Source organism: Triturus cristatus, chromosome 3_1 (genome assembly GCF_964204655.1).
Source record: "Triturus cristatus chromosome 3_1, aTriCri1.1, whole genome shotgun sequence".
Lineage (NCBI taxonomy): Eukaryota > Metazoa > Chordata > Amphibia > Caudata > Salamandridae > Triturus > Triturus cristatus.
The window spans coordinates 275,806,371-275,830,388 of NC_140583.1; the positions used below are offsets into that span (position 1 = coordinate 275,806,371).

General features: G+C 44.6%; 1 protein-coding gene across 3 annotated transcripts in view; it reads left to right on the forward strand.

Annotated features, from left to right (window-relative positions):
* Positions 1 to 24,018, forward strand: part of UBL7 (ubiquitin like 7) — a 171,799-nt gene that overhangs the window by 119,970 nt on the left and 27,811 nt on the right. For all 3 annotated transcript variants that reach the window (XM_085643883.1, XM_085643884.1, XM_085643885.1), the window contains exons 8-9: positions 1,977 to 2,026; positions 10,803 to 10,970. In XM_085643883.1, coding sequence (XP_085500009.1) covers positions 1,977 to 2,026; positions 10,803 to 10,970 — 218 coding nt within the window. The remainder of the gene's footprint in view (positions 1 to 1,976; positions 2,027 to 10,802; positions 10,971 to 24,018) is intronic.

Here is a 24,018-nt window from a genome sequence, read left to right on the forward strand (position 1 = left end):
AAATCCATTTTGGTACCTCCAAGACATCAACACATTCCATGAAGTGTGCTAGGAGCAGGCATGCTAAAAATATTATAGTAAATATAATATTATAGTAAAATAGTACTTATCGCAAATATATCAAAAGTAGAGAAAAATCTTCTCATTACCTGCCTTTATTTATTGCAATAAATAAATCGAACAAAACCAGAATCTTGGCCAAGCAAATCCAAAACAAGAGTGTCGCTTCAGCGACCTTACCAAACCAAAGTCTCCAAACTCCACCTGCCAAGCTCTGGGTCGACCTAATGGTCACTGCAATACTTACGCCAAAGGAGATCTCAGTCGGGACCGGCCACCACCTGGAGGGTCAGATCGGGAAAACCGGAAAAGCACGTTGGTCCGCAAAGACAAAGGGTCTCCTCGTGCAGGGTACCTCCTCAGTAAGATTCCGGTTCTCCGATGAGCCCCACGAGTCGGGTGCCAAACTGTGGTAATTAGCCTTTTTAGGTGCTCACCGGTGCAGGGGTCACCCTTATCTTGTCCACGGGCCCTTTATACCAACAAAGAAGAGATTGGCACTAAAGCTGGAATTCAAAATAACAAGTTTATTCACTCATGAGTGAGACCACGTCCATACAACACCCTCAAGTGTTCCAGGAGGTAGTGGCTTGAATACACAGACCATGGTGCTTATATACGGAGTTTTCTGCATTGGTAAGCATGTAGTTACAAATAGAAGGTACAGGCCTACACAAGAATAACTACAGATAAACATGGGCAAATGGGAAATCACATAGTCAGCAAAGTGGGGGGGGTAGCAGGAGTGCTTATGGCAGCACTAAGATTGACATTCGAGTCTGAGACCAGGTGTTCTGGCAGCTGCAAACTCTTTAGCATGCATATTGCTTTTAGCTGAGTCAGGAAGTTAACTAAAATAGACAGCACAGGCAGGGAAAAGGACTAGCACCAGAGGATGGAAGAATTACATAGCTGACAAAATGGATGCCACAAACAAGATGGTGTCAGTTTATGCTAACAGAGATTATTTGCGATTTCCACAAAATGGCTGCTTTTTCCTACTCATTTTCAGTATTTCTTTATTTTAAGTTGCTTGATTTGGGAAACAGTTGAGGGATCTACACATGACCAAATGCTGAATTCGTAATTTTGTCTGCTTTTCAGAAAAGTATAGCTTTCCTTGATCACCCATGGGTTCACACTGATTTGCGACAAAAACGAAGTAGGTCTAAAGCACAAACAATAGTGAAAATGGGCTACCTCTTCTTTTTCTTTTTTTTTTTTTTTTTTTTTTAAGGCCAAGACTGTGGCAAAAACGTTAGTTTTTTGATTCAGCTCTGCATATTCTGAAAGCTGGGAAGATGGTGACTTATGCAAATCAAACTGACCTCAGTGCAAACTACCCCAAATAGCCAAAAAGGCTTAGCACCTAAGGGTTAACTTTTTTTCTGTATGTATTTTAGATATGCGTTCATATATAATTTTTTTAGGCTGTTACTGTGCTTTTTCTTTTTATTGAGCGGCCTTGGTTCCCAGGGTGGTATGGAGGAGCACCCCATTCTGACTTCTGTTAATCTATCGGCAATATCTGAATTTCAGTTTAGTCCGTGTACTGCTGATATATTGAATTAATATGCAAATAAAGTTAAACTCTCCATGCGCTAAGATTCTTGTTACTACATGCACAACTAGCTATGCAAGTTGCTGTTACAAAATTATTTGTATAGTCGCTTAATTATTTCTCCTCAGCTGTGGTTTGTAAACCTCAAATGTATTTTATACTAATGGTATTTGTTCCACCATTGTGTTCTATTCATTGCTTTAAACATTATTTCCATTATAAACCTCAAAGATCAAGTGATCTTAAACTTTTTATTAAAACATAATGCTGAAAGCTTGTGCATGAACTTTATGCATGAAGTGCTTCACGCATGCGTAAACCAGATTCTTTGTTTTTCACCTCTCCTGTCTCGTAGGTGGATTTTTGTTCGATGAGTTATCCGATGAAGAGGACGAATTTCATCAGGTAGATGTGAAAAATACTTCAATTGTTTAATCTTGAATTTGAAATGTTGGCAGTTTTCTCTCTTGGCAGACATATTTTATTAATGCAGATCTACACTTTAGAGTTTTATCTTCAGGCCTGCATTACACTGGGGGTTGGCATTGGACACAGTTTAACTGAGAGTAAGATTACATAACCAATTGTTGTATGGCATGAAAATAATGTCTAACCTATAATAAATGGGGAAATTTGCTCAGTGTATATTGTGGAGACAGAGTACTACTAGTGAAAGAAGTGGCCTACAACACATTTGGATGCAAACAATAATTTCTCTATAATTAACTTTAAAAAACACTTATTTTTTTTATAAAGTTCAGAAAGAAGTATATAGGGCTCTTGGTGTTGTCTTTAATGACATAGTCAATCACGTATTGACTATGTGCAAGGAAGTAAGTCCTTATCAAGACAAAGGGAAATTGTTTCTGAGCTTCGGTAGAAAAGAAAACTGATGGATAAAAAATTTCACAAACCAAATTCAAACAAGTTATATATAGAGACGTATGCTCAAGTCCTAAGTCACTCCTTCCTCCAAAAAAGGCCTATATAGGCAGGTGATTATTATCCAACATCACAAAACCAGGTAGGTTAGAGGGTGTGAGGGAAGATTTACAGACCAGCGTGGACAAGTCCCCTTACTATATCTATAAACACAGAGTCCGCGGGCCTTCTGAGGAAGGAATATGCAAAAACTTGCTGATATAGAACAGGACAAAATACTAAAGAGGGAATCCTCTTAAAGAGGACGGAATCCCGTCACCCACCGAGGTGGCCTGCTTCATCATATGGGATCTCTTCTTAACCGCAACCTAGTGCGGTTAAGGAGCTACAACTCCTTGCACGTGTTAAAGGAGGAGCTCGCGGATGTTTTAAGATGTATCGAAGAGGGACTAGATCTAAAGATCGATGAAGCTACCTAAAGTGTGTGTGTGAACAATATATAGTGAAGTGAGTGTGTCATAAAATTGGCTACCTAGAGAAAAGGGATTTATTAAGGATCTCTAGGTGTCAAGGTTTAAAAAGCTGTACAAGCGCGGTCTGAGCAAATTAACGATCGCGCTGGTGAAGTGAGGTCTACATGTTTCAGCCACACAAGATCAAAACTATGATCAAGGCTTTCTTCAGGACCAAGGTGTGTTACTACTGCAACAAAAATAAGTGAGTGAAAATTGTCACATGAAAAAACGTTATAGGAACGACACAACCATATGTATACCTGTGTACTTATGGAAAACACTACAGGGATACTGGAAAAACACCTGTTGAAAAAAAGAGAAGAAAAGGCTCACATTCACAACATGTAACGTGGCTTATCAGTCCGTAATAGCAACCAAAATCAGTAAATAAATGCTATAAGCAATGCCTATGATAGACCTTCTTACCCTTATGGAATTGGGGATACCACCCACCGCTCCTGGTAACAACTCAGGGCGTGAGGCAACGCTCTGTGAAGAAAAAAAGGGGAACTACTACTCTGCTAGAATATAGTTCTTAGCAGAAATACCCTTAGAAGGTACCTCTACTCTGGATAAAAACAAATGACTGGACGGTAGTTACCAAATGGGCTAACAATTATCAAAATGGTGAGTAACATCGTTTATTAGGCCAACTGCATCAATAATAGTGGGTAGTAGTATAAGAATAACATCTATAATGGGTAGTAGGAAAGGCCAACTCCGATGGCCCTGGTAGTCATAACATGCTTATAAACCCTGTTGTGCTCATTATCACAATTGATGAGTAGTATGAATGGCCCACTTCGGTGGCACTGTGAGTCATTACGTGTTCACCACTATCAATGTGGACGATGACAAAGGCCACAGTAGAGTGAAAGGGCGAAATACAAAAACAAAAGAGAAAACAGCAAAAAGACTGTTTAAACCCAAACACAACGTGCTAGCAGAATCTTAAAGCACCTAACAACGGGAGACTAAGTATAGGAAACAGAGAACTATACACGAGTCTCTCCTCATCCAGCCGCCTACCTGTCCATCGTTACCCCGGGAGGTCTTCCTGGTTGTTCAAAGCGGTAACGGGACAGGCAGGCGAGCGGCATTTATGCTTAAAACAAAAATTACCTCCGCTGCGAAACGCTCCTGACGCCGAGCGTGTTGGCGCGTAGCATGACGTCGTCCAATGGAAAGACGGCTGCCTCGTAAGTGCGTAGGTGTCACAGCGTTAAAATGCAAGTACTTCTGGGAAATGTAGTCCCGGTAATGGATATATAGAAATATTGTAAAAGACGTCAAAAGTGCACCGACATTACGCCAGGGGTTGACAATAATCAAACCCCCTGGATTGTGCCACAAAACTGTGAAACAGATAAAACACGTATCGGCCACGTGACAGGCAAGAAGCGAAGGTGTAATGCAAAAATGCATTCTCAGAATACCGCAAGCGACCTCATTCCCGCTTGTGTTTATTTCCATGTAGTGTATGGTAGTACGAATGCATAAACTCCTGGAGAGCACCACATAGAGAAAACTGCGACCTCTGATATTGACCAATACATTTGTTAAAAAAGAAGGGGGGGGGGGACAGACTTATCAAAACACGTACAGCGCAGGATAGCACCCTGAGATGACTCAAACAAAGGGGTGGACATGTTATGCGTGTTCAACACTGCTGCGCAAGCACCCATAACTGACAGTCTATGTTGCCTGATATAATGTAACATTGATTATGTGTTTAGGATGTCAGTAGTGTGCCAGTAAGAGCATGGTCAATGGACTTCGAATCCAAGCATATAACACATAGTGGTGGATACTTTAGAGATGAATAATCTGATGATACTTTATCATACTCCTCTAAACCATGTCACAAAACTTGGTAACTATATACATGAATGTACATGATGATGCAAAAATGGGATGATGTTATAATAAGGACTCCTAATCGTGCCAAGTTGTTTTCATTATTATTTCACAAGAGTCCAGGGGATGGCATCATTAAGCCCATCCACGTCACTATGTAACCTGAACACCCAACGTTGTTCTTTTTTAAAAAGAAAGTTGGACACATCTGTGATGTGCGAAGGAATGTAGGGTTGCTCCAAAATCATCCACAGCACTTGTTCAGGTCTGTGGTTACACTCTAGAAAGTGATTTGTCAAGCGGGTCGATGATTATCCAACTCCAGCATACAGAGTTGTTTCACCATCTTACACTTCTTTAAACTCTGGTGAGCACACATTCAGATAGAACTCTAGATCCCCCTCTTTCTTTGGACCTTTGGACGTATTGGGTAGATGACATTGCTGCTGTTTTCTTTATCTTGTGGAAAGTAACTATGAGGTTCAACATAGAGGTGTTCTGCTCCTATAGGAGACGATTTTCCAATGTTACACTCTTTCCCTAAACCCCCAGCAGCTTTCATGGTCGCTCTCTCCGTAATCTGTATGCTTGTTGTGGAAGTTTCTTCTTTTCTGTGCTTTTGGCCTCACCTCTGGGTTAGGGTTCATTTTTCAGCCTGCTACTCTGTTCTACTGTTTATGTATGCCAGAGGGAATACATTAATTTAGAAAGAAATGTTACTTATCTGTAATTTGAGTTCTGTTATTATCTGAATACTGGCTTCCTACCCTCCTCCTTGTTTACCAGTAGCATAGTTGGATACTAAGTGTAAGATACTTTCAGTGCTTTCTCTCCAAAAAAACGAACTGCCTTACTAACCCTCAAGAGCATGATGGGAAGTCTTCAAGTTTTTAGAATTCTTTAAGGTGCAAGTTCAGTTACACTCTGTACGTATGTGTCGGGCTACTTTTTCCCTTTTATGGTTTCATTGTAAATAACATAAAACCATGATACTTTTGTGTTATACAATTGATTTAGTCGATGGGGTATATTTCTTAAAATTTAGAACAAGTAATGCAAGTCATGCCTTACATAGGCATGTTTTATTCAATTAGTTGTGCACATGAAAAGAAATGCTATAAGAGCGTGTGGGATTCTGCTAGTGCCCTGGTATTCTACTGTGGTTATCTGAGAGAATGGCCATTACAAACAAAGTATTACAGGTAACTAACTCTTCCTTGCTTTTCCAGATATCTGGAAAATCTACATGTTCTACCTTTTAACTGGAGCCAGAACCGCAACTGATAAACAGAACAGCCATAAGTCACATGATCAGGAAAAAGCCAAACGACCTCTATATTCTTTTGAGGGAAGTACTTCCTAGCCTCCTCAAAAGAGGACAGACGGGAAGATATTTATTTCATATCTATCTGCATATGCTCCTAAAAAAGTATCTCTCTTCTAGCATGAAAAGCTGTCACTGTGTTTTGGAATGGGGATCATACTGTAGTCTATTAATAGCTGGGTTTAGCCCAGACCTTTCTTTTCACCCTAGACGTTCATTAAAATATACAAACATTTTATAGAAGAGTTTTCAGTCAGGCCTCTTCATCTTTTGGTCTGTGGCCTTTTAAGTTTTGCTTTCGCCCACTACACTATATGATAAAGGATCAGTTCACTTAATCCATTGTTCTCCCCTGCCTTGAGTGACAATATTCTTCCTGCAAAGTAGTCCTCTTTATTGCTAAGAACTGGCCGGCTATTGTGGTTTTTCCCCCCATTTATTTTCTTTCATGAGGTACAAACAGCTGACCAGACACTACTGCTGGGCACTTGCTGCAGCTTGAAGTATTCTCACCCTGTGTGAGCACTTCTTGTGGCTGCCATCTAAGAAATGGCCTTTATAGAAGCAAAAAGTAGTGGGAAGAATGCTTGCAAAGAGTCTAATCACTGGCAATTGCTCGAGGTAGCATACCAACCTATTGATTTTTGGTTTTTTTTGCCCACCTTGCCACCTCAGATTAGACCCAGCCATATACTAATCGGCACTTTTCATCCTCCATTAACCCAAATTGCCAAACCAGGTCCTCTTCGAACGGGAAGAGAAGCAACCCAACCATTGGCTCATTTGGATACGCCTTTTTCAACCATTGTATTGAGGCTTTATTAAGCACACCTAAGATCAGTTCTACAAGAGTTTCTGTCTCACCTCATGCTATTCGCTGTTTGGTGTATCATTAACCTCCTAGGAAGTACTTGCCAAACAAAGCAAGATACCATTTTTTTTTATTTTCACATCACCGTATTTTAACTTTCTGTAGTCCTCTCCTGTGTGAAATGTGTACAGAAAGCAATCTGCATAGACCTCTCTTATGGTCTTGTTGACCGCACAGACCCACCAGCTCTTTGACCTCCAAGACCACTATGTTGCTGAGTAGATTCTCTGCCATCTGCAAGCCTATCAATGGCTCTTGGCTCAATCTCGAGGCCCCTGTAAGAAAGGCCTGAATCTTGTTTCTACTTCTCCGATACTGTCGTTGGATTCGTTGATGATCATGATGAAAATGATTGTCAGGTCTCTCAAGATGTGCGTAGTTTGTTGGAAGAGGGCCGGCCCCTAAGACAGAGCAGCTTTCAGATCAAAAGCTCTATAGGGGCTGCTTCTCACGGTGGCGATTCAACCACCTCTTCTGACCCCCTCCCCTTCTAGTGCATTACCCATTGTTGGAGGTAGGGCCCTGCCCTGTCTTTTCTGCACTGCGGTCTCTTCTGACCTGTTGAGACAGCATCTCAGATATGATGATATGGCAAGCAAGGCCCTGAAGAAATTCTCTCAGGGTAGGTAGCGCTATTAAGGACCCAAGAAACCCTGCCAGATTGGCCCACCCAGGTATTCGGGGAGACGGCCAAATGAACAAGACCGAAAGATTGAAACTGGCAAAACGGCATACATTGACGTCGAGCAAACCGAGGAAAACGGAGTAAGAGAAGGCTGGTGAGTGGAGACAGACCATTGAGAAATGGAATGCGCCCAAACACTAGAGGAGAAAAGAAGGGAGAGGAGAATCTGGTTCTTGAGAAATACATTTATTAGCGCATAGTTATTGCATATCCCGACGTGGAAGATTACTGAAAAGAAAGACACAGAACTTTTTTTTACTGTCCACTAGATGGCGGCATCGTGCTGCACCAGCAGCCAGGCCTTGCCCTGACACGACATAAAGTAACTTGTATGCCGCCAACGAATATTGGAATATGCAGTGATTCGAATGGACTATGGGAATATTCTAGTTAGGCCATAAGAATTGGCAGGGAGGAAGCTCGCAGGAGGTGAGTATGGATTCGAACAGCAGATACCCGTGTGTCTGTTGCCGAAGCTTCACCATCATTTGAGCTCGCTGCATTATTTACTCCCGAGTGGTATTACCTACAGTGATATTACCTACACGAGAGGATGTCCTGGTTAAAGAGCGCAGCCTCCATTAGAGCAACTGAAGGTTATCTACATAGAAGCCTATCGTTTAAGCCGGTGCTACTCATTTTATGGACCTGATGCTTCACGTGTTTGAGAGATCCCCTGGAAATTGCCCTTCTCCAGAAGCAGCTGACCACATACGAATGAACGCCTGAACACTTGGGGACATCAACCATGAACGTGTTCTGAGGATCACTCAATTCTGTCGAGGGTGAAGCTCCCATATCTGAACTTTCAATTTCCACATGGAATGTGTGCCCTTATTTACTAATTTGCCTCGGCCGACATACTACACATGGGTTCATATCCTTGCCTCCAGACCACGGCATTTAAGTATTACTGGATCATTCACCTTCTTTCATACGAAGGCTGTAACATCCTCTTGGATCTTGTCCACACTAAAGACACATTGTAAATATTTTCTGTATTTAAGAATTATGAATAGGAGTTGACCGCTCTGATTTGGCGCTGTGACCCTCAGGATTCACAGATGTTGGTGGTCGTTGCATCGCTCTGCCAGATGATATCTAAATGTTAGACATGATGCGATTTCCGAAGCCATCAGTGGGGTGTGAATGTACGAGTGGATCCCAAACCTCCCCGCCTTCGTTGTGTCCTGCGCCTATTGTTGCATGTGTCCCACTAGGTGCCCACAGCCCAGTTCCAGTTAGTGCTTCCCTGCTGTTGCCCTCTTCGTTTTATTCTTCCTTTCGGCAGTTCTTGTGCTTACTGGTTTCCCATCTCTTTCTTCAACAGGCATTTCTCATCTGCCACCACCACCTGACTCCGTGTTTCTGTCTTTGATGCTCATGTTTTTGCTACTTTCCTCCGCACTTGTTGATTTTCTCTGCTTAGTTGCCCCTCTGCAGATCTCAAAACTAGTCTGAAGATTCCTGTACATTATGAGATCGGAGTACATGACATGATATAGTTAGAATGTATACTCAGTAAGATACTGCGCTCAAATTAACATCTTGACCTAGAGACCATGTTGCCATATGAGGCCTTTGTAAACACTGTGGTTTTAGTTCTTCTTATGGCTTTATTTTCAATCTCCTAGCAATATAATTAAGGTGTCGACCTAATGCTAGTGTTTCAAATATGTGGAGTCTGCTAACCCCAGTTATTCCTTGGCGTACCATAGTGGAGGGGGGAAATCTGGATGTGAATGGTGGCTCAGACAATCTGAGAAGTGGTCACAAGATCTCCAGGCAGGTCTTCATTCAGAGGTACCATACAGTAGAAATTGTCTTTGTTGACCGCCCTCTGGGACGAACGAATCTTTCACCTAGGGGTGGAACTACTAAGGGATTTCTGTGGTGCGGTTCAATGAGCTGTTCCAAGTGCATACAACAAAGCATAAATAGTCTTGGTCTATGCAGGAAACAAAATTATTTTCCTCACAGGAAGCCCCATTCATATTGTACTTGCATTTCTCCCTACATGCCATTTGTTTGCCGAGATGATAAATTCCACGCACATTGGGTTAGAAAAGGAACCTAGTTATGGACAAATGAACGTTGACTTCCCAGACGAGAGCCAGTAGACTCCCCTCTCAAGGACTTGGGTAACAAGCATTGGCATAGCCAATAGGTCTCGCCTTTGGGACCTTATAAGTGTTTAGCCATGCAACAGTTGCATAACTAAACACTTATAAGGTCCCAAAAGCGAGACCTATTGGCTATGCCAAGCGGCCGCAAAAGTGAAAGCGATCGCGATCAAACGCGAAAGTGATCGCGATCAAACATCAAAGCGGCCGTGCGGTCGCTAAAGTGAAAGTAATCGCGGTAAAAGTGGCGCGCCCACGCACATGCACTGTAGCCCTAGGCTGGCCTGGTAGCACTTTTTGGAGCCCTCTCAATAAGTCTCGCCAGACCAGCGCATGCGCTGGGTCAGGCGAGACCTAAAAAGGACTGTACCTATCAGTATAATCTCTGATGCCACTGACTGTCCATGTCCTTTAAGAACTGGTGAGAGGCTGCAGCACCCTGTATGATGGGCAGATGAGGACTTTGCTCAGTCGGTTAATTCAGCTAAAACGTTCAAGGGGAACCTCCAGTGGCCACACAGAAGTTGAGTCCACTGGGGGAAAACACAGCATCGGGCAGATAGTCAAACGAAAGAGTAGGATGGCACAAGAGTCTGTACAATGCAAGAACACTATTCGCTACATCCATCTGTATTGGAGATGTATTGAACATTTTGCAATAAATTCTGTGCGATGTATTTAATGCCCCCCTACACCAACTGTGTACTGTAGGTATCTTAACCAGTTTAAGTGTTGGAACGCTTTTTCTGCTTTTTTTCACACAATATTGTGCCGCTCTATTTAGTGATGGTACTTGCCAATGTTTCCGCTGCTTTGAAAGGTAGTTAAATGGGTGGTTTATGGCCAGAACTTAACCTAAAAGTAACTTGTCTGTATTTTGTCTTGTATCTCGTTTTTTTGAATTGTCCCACCGTATCTTCATAGAGCTCAAGGTCCACCCCTTCAAGCAGCACGTCTGGATCTCGCCCTGCTTCGCTTGGATACACTGGAGCTGCTGGGCCTCGTCCTATTACACAGAGTGAGCTAGCGACTGCGCTTGCCCTGGCGAGCACCCCTGAGAGCAGTTCCCACACTCCTACTCCTGGGACTCAGGCAAGTGACATTCTTTTTATTGGGGCAGATACAAGTATCACTATCTCAGGCTCCTTGCCACGTCACTCAGCAGGTCGGAGAGGACATCCTGAGTACCATTAAAATTGGTGCTGCATACTTTTTTTAAAATTTTAAATCTTTGACAGTTTTACTTAACATAATGCTGTAGTGGGAGACACAACAGTGTACGGTAGGCAGAGGATGATACAGTATATGTGGTAGTTATATAGAACACATACATCATGCAAAATGCAGAACAGAAAAACGTCACAGTGAGAGCACGTCCTCCCACACTACACCTAGCCGTGGGGGACTGGGTGTAACCGCAACTGTGAATCAGAGTTGTTGCTGTATACTTGCCGTAATGCACAAGTTGACTTCGAACCAAAATCGGGATTAGATTTGTAGAGTTACATATTTAATCTGCACTACTGATTGACAAAATCTGAACATTTCTACGAATAGTTGGGATCACTATTTTACCTTTCTTTTTCTGAACCTTCTAATGACAGTGTGGTTTGAGCCTCTAAATGTTCAAGGTCGGTCTCTGCTCTCTCAAGCCCTCTATATACCCACACCACAAACCCACTCCAAGGACACACATACATATCAGATATACAATGTACACAGTACCACTTACATAACACAACCACGGTCTGTATCTCCTCCAGCCCTCTCTGCAAGCACAGCAGCAGCACGCTTTTAATATAGACCAGAGCCATGGGCTAAGACCCTTTAGTAAGAGCTTGAGGCTTTTTTGCCACACGTTTCATGGGCCAAACATCGCCATATGTGGCTAATGAAAGCTAAGCTTTTTTTGTAGTTTGTAGGGAAAATGTATACATTTTGTCACTGAATCTGTCAAAGATTCGCCAGCTAGGCTGGTAGTACTTAGTGTGTTTAACAGCCGGATTAAAAGAAAATGTACTTCGAATCTTTATACCTTGTCCTATAGTTAGGGTATCCTATTTTCCGTGTTCGTTTTATAAGTAATAGTGGGTATTTTTCAATATTTTTTCCATTTTTTTAAATGAAGAGGATCCACGTATTTATATTTGTAACGCTCCAAAAATGTGATGGGGACAGTGCTTTTCCAGTTTTAAAAATAAACCATGCAGATAACTTAATCTGGAATGTTTTCATTGTAATCACATTCTGGTTACTATAAAGATGTGTGGAGCTATCAAACTGCCCAAATATATCAAAGTGGTGGAAAATAGATTCTAAAGATTCCAGAAATCACTATGGTGTGTTTTGCCTTTCACACTGATAATAAAGAGGCAATGGCCCCTCAGAGGCAATCAGCCCTTCTTCAGAGCCGAAATCTGAACCAGACACTGTCTGTGAGGTCATTTGAGGCTTCCCATATGCTCTTTTTTTTTTTTTTTTTTTTTTTTTATAACCTCCTCCTGATCCTTCAACCGCTCCAATCAGAAGGATTGTGAATGGTAGATCAGGCAGCACCAATGTACAAAAGAGACGGTGGCAATGGTGAGGCAGAAGGGGCACAGGGAAGCCTACAGCGCCGGAGCACAGGGAAGCCTACAGCGCCAGGGCAAAGTTCCATTTGGGAGAGGGGACCAGAAAAGAATAAGTGATTAGCAGGTGTCTGGTTAAGCAAATGATTTTGCAATATAAAAGCAGTTTTTTAAATAGTTTTTTAGGTGGGCTATTTGTTGTCGTCTCCCTGATAATGGGGTGCTCCATTGGCTGTTTCCACTGCATAAGGTTTGTTTTTGTGGAAAAAAAAATAATCATGCCCAGTATCAGTATCGAAGCTAACAGCCAGCACAGTGGAATTTCACACCATGGTAGTGGAAAGAAGTGACTCCCAGGCACACTTCACCGTGGCACTGTTACTCTGCGGTCCATTGTACTTGAATAACCTGCTTTTGGTACAACCTGACAACCCAAAGAATCTGCAAAGACCCTTTTCAGAAAAGGAGTCACCGAGGAAGCCACTAGGGATATTGCAAAAGATGTTCCTGAGTTGGCTCTCATAGTAGTCTGGCCTCCTACTGTCTTTCACAATTGGTTCCACATTCCTAAAAATAATCAGTAGACAGCAAGCAGATCAGCAGACGAGAGGGCTTCCGTTCTGGAGAGCTATGGAGGCACAGATTAAAACGTTTCACAGTGTCATGGAGGTGCCTATTGGAACCAAATTCTGCACTAAGTGCAGGGGCGAGAAGCACTTTGCTTCTCTTAGTGCAGTTCATGAGCCACAGACACAGGCTTCCACATGGACACGGTTCCCCATCCTTCCAGCTACTACAGCACAAAGAGCTGGTAACCAATGCAGAATATAAACAGTAATATTTAATAGACCGTGGTGTACACGAGCAGTGAATGGTTATCACTCAAGCAATTATTAAATTACAATAATCCATGCCGCACATTAAGATTGGGCACCTCTTCCAGTACATAGGCTAGGTGCAGTAAGGCAGCAATGCAGTGCACTTTACTGTGTAGTAAAGTTGATGATCCATGTCTTTTGTTGACAATGACAGCTATCGATCCACATAGTGTGTGGGCAAAGAAGTGCATCTGATAATTGTGAAGTGGTGCTAAAACCTGGATCAATGGCTGCTTACTACCGATGCAAATAAAGAAAGTGTGTGCATGTACATTTCCATTGACCTGTAAAGGAGCTGAAGAGAAGACTGCATGTGCAGGCCTACTCCAATATTGTCTGTAGATATTCTATTTACTACAGCCACATCATGCCAACTGCAGCTTAAGAAACTGAAGAATTAATCAAAGACAGACCCTTTCCACTTTCCCACTGCTTACATAAAAGAAGTAGCGATGTGCTGGCAGTTGGTTAGCAACCCGTTAATGCAGCAGCCATTTTCATCGTGGTGCATTTAAATGCAGTGAAACCTGTTCTAGATACCAATACACACGATTCCCAGGGAAGCGTCATTTTTAAGCCGAAGAAATCTTCATTTTAGCTGCCTCCTGCTTAAAAGTGCCTCCAATTTATTGTAAGTCAGAAGGGAAAATACATTTCTCTGACTTATTAGGTCTCGGCTAGCGAAGTCTGCGCATGCGCAGTCTCGCTTGCGAGATTTAATGTTTTTCAGTAGTGGGGCTTGAACCCGCCCCTCTTCTCCATTGGCTGGCCTCTTAAATGCAGGTCCGCCATTGGAGAAGAGCTTTTCTCTTTTTTAAGCCCCGTCCCTTTTACACTGGTGGGCGTGCTTTTTTTTTTTTTTTTTTTTTTACAGGGACGTTCTCGTGTTTATTAGGTCTCGGCTACCTGAAGGCTTCGCTTGTTCTCTGCTGTCTCGCCTTAAACTAATTTCAGCTCAGACAGGCATGGAAACCATTTCAGTTTCTATTTCCGCCTGTCCCGGGTATTCTAAAGGACTTAATGAATAATATTAGCAGGCTAAGGTCAGATGAACCAGCGCGCTCCCTTTCCTATTGGCTGGTTTTAAAACAATTGGCGTCGACACGTTCCTGCAGCTGCTCCTAAAATTGATTTGCAGAATTCATATTAGAGGCGGAGGCAAGGCCAAAAGAAATATTTTAAAAAGCAATGAGACGTATTCACTCCGTCCAGGAGAGTGCCTTATCTCTGTTTCTGCAGACATGCAGGCACACAAGGATGCAGAAAGGCTGCACCGGGGCAAGATTTATACAAGACTAATACATTACAAACATGTCAAGCAGCGAGCCCCATTCGGGTTACCTAGGCGATAAACTAAAGCGAAAATTGCACATAATTGTTGCCGATGTCACTGCCGCCATATTGTTTCCAAGGCGACAAGGTGGTTGGCGTAATGGCGATGTCGTGAGGTTTCATTTGTACGCTGGATGCGAAGCTGTCTTCCTTCTCGGAGCGTGTTTTGTCTGAGGCGTATCGAAGACCTCTGTGGCTTCTCGCGCGCCTTTAATGATGGTGGGTATTCACAGACTGACGGGTCCGCATTAGCCAAGTGTGCCTCACAGGCATTCTGTTGCATGCAAAGCTGCATGCGTATGGCGTCCCATACTTCAGAATGCAAGTCTAGAAGCAATACCAGAATACAACAATGCCTGACTTTTATGCATCTTTTACTAAATGGTGAATAATGGTGAAAAATAGCCACGGTGCTTCCAGCTAATTTACAGTGGACATCACTTTGCTATGCAGTCACACTTTCTCATCTGTCAAATGAATATACATTATTACTATGGAAAGAACTGACACGGTGCCCGGGGTCTGAACTATAAAAGGTTTTTGTGCAGTGGCAGACAGACGTTTCAAAGTACTGGGTTATAATAGTTTTGGGCGAGATTGGCTTAGCGAGTTTAGGGAGCAAGCCCCACTGACAGAAGGGAGGTTCGGGCAGTGGCGTCTTAACGCATGGGCACACTGGGCAGTTGCCCGGGGGCCCCACGAGCATAGGGTTCCCAAGCAGGCCAGAATTTAATACACATTTCCGTTAAACCTTTTTATTCCTGTGAGTGGTTGTGTAGGCAGGGTCCGGTGCACTCCTTTCCCCGGGGGCCTATAATGCTGTTAAGACAGCCCTGGGTTCAGGGGGTTCTCCTCCTGAGAAAACTTTGAAAAAAAGAGGGGCAAACTGTGCATGTTACTGTAGTGTGCCCATTGTGCACTGTTCGGTCTGAAGAGCGCTTTTGTGGTAAAAAGACATCTATTTTTATTGTTAACCTGCTGATTACTTCTACAAAGAAATAATGTCTGCCACCAGTGACGGCCGGCATGGCTCGCGTGTGGTTGGCGTGCAGGGAGGGTTGCGTTGGGAGAGATTAAGCTATTGAAATTGTAAATAACAATGCAGTTTCTTTAACCTCTTCAGCGCGGATTTCCGCGCCACGCTGAAGATTCCGTGCGCGGGCGGGGCCATGACGGAACGGTTCCGTCATGCGCACAGCGCAACCGACGTGCATGACGGAATCGTTCCGTCCTGCGCGTCGAAGGGGTTAAATGTTTTAAAAACAAAAACGTAAACAAAAATAATGTCATGAGCAATGCCAAAAGCTCTAACTTTAACAATGCCGAGACCATTGCATTGTAAATGCTTGTTTTTTTCAAAGCCTCCATTCTCCTTCTCTACTTGTATAAAATAAATGAACCATTTTTAATGTTAAATGGATTGCTTTGATGAATAGTACTGATTTTAAAATGTAGAAACAACTTGTACGCATGCTATCATTCTCGTGGTTGCGGACATTAAAATATGACTGAACAGCAAGCCTACCATTTTATTTGCTCAATCACTTAAATCAAAGCACATTAATCGGTGCATACAAAACTTTCCTTTGACCGACATTTTTCAGAAACGATATAAAAAACAAGTACTTTGAGGGTCATTCCTGTTAAGTATACTGGCATACTTTTTGTTAAGGAATGTTCTGCTACCATCGGTTGTAGTTCTTTAGTAGTTTTCAGTTTCCACTAAAGTTATCTATCTGTGCCTGTGTGTTTTTTTTGTTTTTCTTACTGTCGTAATGGGTTGAAACCGAAAACTGGATAGACTACCTATGGTTTACGGCTCTAGATGAAGATATTGAAGGGTAGTGAAACTACTCTTGTATTCAGCCAAAGAACTCCCAGATCCATCCCTAGATGGCAATGGCAGCTTCCATGGCAGGAAAAGGATTCGGACATTGTTGGGATGGAAAAGTCCCCTGCATGGCGTTGTTCGTGCACCTCTGCCCTGAGTTCCCCGTCTTCATTTACATCTGAATCCTTGTTACGTATTTTCTTTTTTTTCCGGTCACGGGCGATCACGGATTGTGCATGTAAACCATGACCTAGGCCTATCTCCCAGTAATGCGGTGTGCTTAGATCCTGATGGGTGTACCAAGAGCTACCCACGTGAAGATGGAGGGCTGCTCCCGCTAACTGGAGTTTAGTGGCATGAGTGCAGTTGTGGCAACTTCCTTATTCTGTTTCAGTAGAATCAGTAATGTGAACAGGCCTTTTTTTTACCTGTTACTGGAGTGGGGCCTATTGGCCCACTCATGTAAAGTTTCATGGCTGTGTACTTAACTCACCTTTGGCCTGCATGAATTGCGTGTTGTGCCGGATGGCGAGTGATACTTGCGTGTGCATGCTGGATTTCATGTGTGTGCCTTTGGATAGTACATAACCTGGAGGCCTGTGAGTTCCATTTTGGAAGCCTATGAGCTGGAGAGGTGCAGACCGTATCCCCTCAGACCGGAAATGTGTATTGCTGACATTTCTGAGGGATGGAGTGGGGCACACCCACTGAAGGGCAAGCAGCAGAGCATCCTAAGTTCACAGCAAGTGCTGTTTGATTCCAGGAAGAGTTTCTGGTCATTGGAGCATGAGCTCATTGTCAGGGTGATTGAGGAACTGATGAGCTTGGCACTACTAGGTAATCTCCATATAGACAAAGGCTTAGTCTTTTGAACTTTTTAAGGCACGGTTTTCGGGGCAGACTAACAGCCAGGTGTGATCCCCGGTTACTCCCTTGGGCTTGTGTTGTGGGACATTCAGAACTTTAGCCATTCTTGCAGTTGCAGACTGTCAATTTGACAAAGGGCTGTACAGAGGAGCGAGCACTTCAATAGCCGACATCCCAAAACACGAATTTTAAAGGCCTGAAACAAAATCACGTGTCTGATTTGGGCTATAAATGTGGGAGCATGAGCTCCATGCTTTGAGCGGCACACTCTCCAGGAAAGGAGAGATCGCCAAGCTTCTTGCTGCTGGAACTTAGACTAGGGACCAAGGTCTGCCTGTCTCCCTTTGGGTGAGAGGCCATTACCCAATAGCAAAGAACACTTGCTCTGTGCCTGGAGCACCAGTCTTCAGCTTGGCAAAACCAGTGTGCCCTGTGAAGAGGATCTCATTGGGTCTATAGCTCGTGTCCCCCTGTGTGCTAGGAGGGGTTCATTGGGACTGCTAAAGCCAATGCCACTGAGGGCCTGATTACGAGTTTGGCAGTGCTGGAGTGGGCCGCCCTGCCGCCAACCCGCACACACAATTAAACCGGTATATGGACCCCTCGTTAGATTAAGAGTTTCCTCCTGACTGTTGGGCTTTTTTAGGCAGTCCCGCAGCGGTGCCTCTGAAAATGGGCACCACAATGGGAACGCCAAAAACGGTTCCTGCACAGCGTGGACAGTAAAGTCCATGCTGTGCAGGAACTGGAGTGCATGCACACGGGGGCACATGTTGGGCCCCCCCTGCATGCACCCCATGACCCTGAAGCAACAGGGGCCCCATAGGGCTACCTTATTTTCCTCTTTGCCAATATTTTCTTGGAGGAGTAACCACCATGAAAACCAGGACGGAGAGAAAGCTCAATATGCATGGCCAGACTGGCAAGCATTTTGCAGCCTCAAGATTGCCACGCCATGGCCAGGGATCTCTGATCCCTGACGGTTTGAGAAATCACCTGGATGTCTGCCAGCGGCTGTGGCTGGACCACTACTGCTGTGCCCCCGCAGACTCGTAATTAGGCCGTGAGTGTTGGGTCCATCACCCGTGCAGCGGAGACTGTGGGCCATCACCAGTGTATGTGACCCCATGTGCCAGGAGGGGACCCCTGAGACTGTTGGGGCACGAGCATATGACCTGATTGGAACTGTCACCCTTATTTGTGACCCCCATGTGCCAGGAGGATGCCGCTAGGATGGTTGCATCTGTGTCAGAGAAGTCCCCATTATCAGCGGAGGGATGCTGGAGCAAATCCAGAAGCCGCCTGCTTGTTCAGACTTACCAGCAAAAACCAAGAACTAGCTATTGCACCTGGAAGCTGTTGCCATTTGTGACCACCTAAGCACGCAAACCAGTCATCCGCTGTAAAGGCGTGGTGCAAGCTGCATATTGTGGAATGTGTGGAAGAGAATCTCCCACGGCTACTTGACTCTTCTGAAGGCCACAGTTAGAGTAAGATAAAAGCAGGGACGCAGGCCCATGTGATTTTTTTTTTGTTTTTTTTTGTTTTTGTTTTTTTTTAATTCTTTTTTAAACTTGACCGTTTACCGTCCGAGGAGCTCCAGGGCAAAGCCATACTTTGATGCACATTGCTAATGCAGGCAGCACTTGAGGTCGCCTCCGAAAATCCTCCCGTGACGCAGAGTTTAGCGTGGAGGAGGGGGAGGCAAGATGTCCTGCAAGTGAAGCACTGTCCAGACAAGCGTGGGTGCTCTAATCTTGAGAGACTACTTGTGTGAATTATTTAGTATGCTTTATTTAGCATGTTTAATAAATACAGCATTTTACCTGCCCACAAAGCGCCTTTGACTGCCTGACCCATGCTACCACTGGGAGTCAAGTGCTAAAGGGGTAGTAGTTGGCCCAGTTACTGAGGACCCATACTAGGTCAATCCCAGGTTATCGGGAGTAATTTGAGAGGTGTAACATTTTATAAAATATCTGCCTGTTCATGGGGCAAAATGCTTCATAAATCTATTTGTCCTGTAACGGAGTTCTTGTTGAATCAGAGCTCTGACAATAGCCTCTTTGATTATACAGAGACCCATATTCTAGCTGGGTTTGTGTTCTAGCAATGCCCAACTTTCCTCAAATTTACATACTGGAGCTGGAAGTAGTGAGAATTGGTAGTTCCAGAGTTGGAATATCTGTTTGAGTCTGTGCACACCTATAAACTTGTTTAATGGTTTTTGCCAACTCTTCTCTATTCTCTTCCCACACTGGGGCAAATTGTAAATTTACTCCAGACAAGGGCAGAAGTAAAACCTTTTCTAGGGTGGACAGAAAACAAGCATTTACAATGCAATGGTCTCGGCATTGTTAAAGTTAGAGCTGTTGGCATTGCTCATGACATTATTCTTGTTTGTTTTTGTTTTTAAAACATTTTAAAAAACGGCATTGTTATTTACAATGTCAATAGCTTAATCACTCTCCAATGCGAGACCTATTGCATTTGCACCCACACACAGCCACACACAAAGCCACCCACAGACAGAGCCACCCACACATACATTACTGAAAGGGGTTGGCTGGAGTCAGCTGCTTTCTGGCCCAGTCTGTTCCTTGTTCTTCAGTATTTGCGACGGTAGGCCTTCTCGCCTTCTATGGAAACATGGCTTGACTCCTAACTTGACCTTGCCGCCGAAGTGTTTGGTATTCTTGTCACAAGCACTCCTAGTCTTCTTGGAAACAAGGCCTGCGTGATTGTGGGTTTAGGATGGCGACCCCCAAGGACCGGTCCCAGTGTTCTGATCTGTAAGGTGATCGCATGCTCCTTTGAGCCCTTCTCTAAGAGGATAAGCGCTCGGTGTCTGTTTCCCGCTTCCCTTTGTTCACCACTTGAACTGATGCCACCCGATCTGTCATGAACTGCTTTCACCTGATCACCAAAGTCTTCTACCTGCCGAGTGAGTCGAGGCGCTGCGTTGAGGAAACTACCCCGCTGCGTTGAAGAAACTATCCTAAATGTCACTCATCTACGTGACCCTACCTACCACCACTGTCTAGGAGACGCGTCCGAGTAACCAAACCTACACAGTAGCCTGTTCCGGGATTCCACCTGTCATGTGACTTGATGCGTCATCTGTCTCCTTGGATACACGTCCTACCACTTCCTTGTTACTCTAGGTACTGCTTGTCACTGGGAGCGCGTGCAGTTGCTCTCATGGCCACCCTAGACCTTAATCTGCAGCTAACTCACCCATGTGCTTCAGGCCAGGGTGTTCCTCTTCTTGGCACCAGATGACATAGGGATTGTGACCCAAATAGATGTTTGCCAAACATTATACAGACGAAAACATTTAAGTCAAGGGCATGGCAAATAACGTTAAAATGTATTTCATTTAATGCTTGTATATACAAAAGGGGGCCTTGGGAATGTTTTTATCCAAAGCACTTCTTTCCTGTTACCTTTGTGCCTAGAGAGAGTGCGCCCTCGGGTTTCTTTTTGCACATTCACTCCTGCGTGTGTCACATGGCTCACCATGGCTCGCTGTCAGGTTTGGCGGGCTTGGTCCACTGAGCTACGATAACCAACGCCCAATGTGGCTCAAGGTGAAGCCCCCCTCCTTACCAATGCCGTGCCAGGGCGGCCATGGACACTCTGCGCTCGGGCAGCTTACACGCTGCGGCCTGGGGCCAGTGGGGGGGGGGGTGGGTGAGGGGAGGGAGGGAGGGAGGGATCGCTCCTAAGAGAAGCACTCCACGGAGCCCCTGGGGGTGCGCCTGGCCTTCGCACAGCTATAGACTGGAGTCGAGCTGCTTCTGAAGGAGAGCGGAGAGGGAAACGGACCGCCTGGCACTGCTCGAGCACTGCGGGCAAACCTCTGTAATGGCGGCGGAGTGCGGCGTCTGCGCTTCTTCGAGGCTCCTGGTTCCGTATCCCGTATTTGAGTGCTATATGCCTAATCAGCGGACTCTTGGAACAAGAGAAGAGAGTAGGGGGGCGAAGGACAGAAAGGCAGGGAGATAAGCGAGCATCTATGGAAAGCAAACACACACCGCCGCCTTTCTCCGAGGCGAAGCAGAAATGCCTCGGAGAAACGCAGCGGCGGTTTCAGATTCGGGGGCGTGTATTTCTTTTCTCTCCTCTTGCCTTTGGCTGGAGGAGAGAAAAACTCGCCTAAAAAAGGGTGTGGCTAAAAAGTGGAAAGAAGAGCACGGAACAAGCCCCCGTATCTGAAAAAGACGGAGTTTATTTGGAGGGACGGCTCTCTCCTCCAATGGCTGGCCTCCGTTTAGGAAGCCAGCCAATTGAGGAGAGGCAAAAAGAGAGGCGGGCTAAATAGCCACTCTAAGCATCATAAGATCTCCGGACTTCCGGTTCTGCCTTCGGCAGACCGGACGGTCCCTCGACCTAAAAAGGCGTTCTAGGGAAAGTGTACTTGCAAATTCTCGCTTGAGCATAAACATGCATACATACATACATACATGCAAATTTGCTCACACACCTGCTTTTCACCAAAAAGTACCTATTCCAGGTCTACTTATGTAAATACTTGTGAATTAGTGAAAGCTGTAAATCTGCACTATTTCGAGGACATATACCTTGGGTCCAGTTTGCTTTCTTTAAGAATTGGGCTCCTAACTATGTCTAACATTAGCCAAGGCGTAACTTTCGTCAGTTCTAGGGACTACTATGCCATTGTGTGCTTTTTGAGACCAAAAAACATTTTTGCTTTCGTCGTTATCTCATTGAGGGTCGGTCAGCTCCACAACAATGTTTTAAAAAAACGATGAAACAAACATTGACAAAACGAAAAGCCTAGCAATCACTGCCAGACCGATTAGCAATCCTAGTTTATTTTCATGTTTTGCATAATCTTGCCAAAAGTGGTATTACAGTAATTTAACATATTTTTGAAATTATTAGCATGTATCAAACACATACTTAAGGATGCCTGAAAGAGATGGTACCTAAAATTGCAGTTTAAAAAAAAAAAATTATTCAATTTGCTTTCAGAGTAAAATGTACACAAAAAATAGCAAAGAATCTTCAGCCTTGCTTTCAGACTTCTGTGGGTATTTTCATTTAACCAAGGAGCATTCTGGGAACTTTATAGGTATGCTCCAATTGGTTAACTTTGCAAATGTGTACACATGTTCACAGTAGAACCACTGTCCGTAGTCTAAGCTGAGCTCACAGGATTCCTTACAGCTCTCATTCTATTAAAAAAAGACTTGGTATTAATGAACCATAAATAAAATGTCTAACAGCATAAACATAGGGATACAAATCTAACCTCAACTGCTTTCTCAGATCCATAATGAGGTACTGTGAACTGCAGCCAATGGGGTTGTACTTCAGGTTATTGGGCCTGCTCGTCAAATAGGCAAATTTAAACATGAAAATTTGATCTCCTTGACTTCAAACAATATGTCCAGGGCGTTGGGCAATCGGATTTCCACACCACTGGGTCACAAACTCCATCAACCTCCACGGTTGGGCCCGGTATCTTTTGCTTGCCTTGTTGCCCTCTCAAAAGGGGTTCTGACAGCCATGTTTGACTTTAATATGGGTGTGAGAAGTTGGCCTGATATGTAGTGCTCACTATTCTAGTGATCACTGTGTATCATTCCAAACGACCCTTATTGATGATTGGTTGTAAGTCAACCTTATAGACCAGCTATCCTAGTAGCGTGGATACGAGCAGTCTTAGGCTAAACTCTAGAGGGCGTGTTAAGCCAGCTGTTTCACCACCACATTTACCCCTTGAACACCACGTGAAAGGACACCACACAAGTTGTTATGAAAATAAAGGATATTTATTTATAACAAGACTACCCTGGCTCTTTGAGTCAGGGAGCTAAGCACACTACAAAACTCTTACGAAAATACTTCAGTTGCACAATTTACACAAATGCCCGAGGGGCACGAGAAACCATCTACACTAACAGTGAAATGCGAATGGTTAGAGTCTGGAGTTACTGATTCCGGAGTGAACCGATCAGTGGGACTAAACGAAAAAGGAACTGGACACTTGTAGAGCGAACCTGCTATGGAGCACCGAAATGCTCGAGTTACCTAGCCCAGGGGCTGCGGCTGCGTGAAGTTCGGCAAGATGTCGGGAGTCCTCGTTGTAGTCTCAGGAGCCTGAAAGAAGGAGTTGCTGGCAGGCGACCAGTGTCGATGTTCAGCGTGATCCAAGCCTGGATCGGGGATGAAGGAAACCTGAAAGCAGAGGGGACTCAGTTCTCAACCGCTAGCCAGCGATCGTGTGGGCACCAGGAGGGTACCGGCTGAAGTCACCTCGACCAGGTGAGTGGATGACGTCGGACTCGGCTGTTCCTCGGACCAGGAGGCGCGGCGGCGACCAGGATGGAGGGCGAGCTGTCCCACGAAGGTGTCTGCTGTCGATGATGCTGGGCCCAGGAGTGGGGCAGCAGGTCTTGGCAGTGGCAACCCACGCGGTGGAGTCAAGATGGCGTCGGAAGTGGACCAGGAGGGTCCGAGGTAATCCTCTGTTGAGGGGGAGCAAGAGCCAGTCTGGAGCAACCAGACCAGTGTTGAAACTATCGTGGTGCGTCGTGAAGAGGGCCACAAGCTGGTCGGCGAGTGGTCGGACAACGCGGTGAACAGCAAGGAGCGGAAGGGCCCCCACGCAGATCTCGTGGATGCTGGGGAGG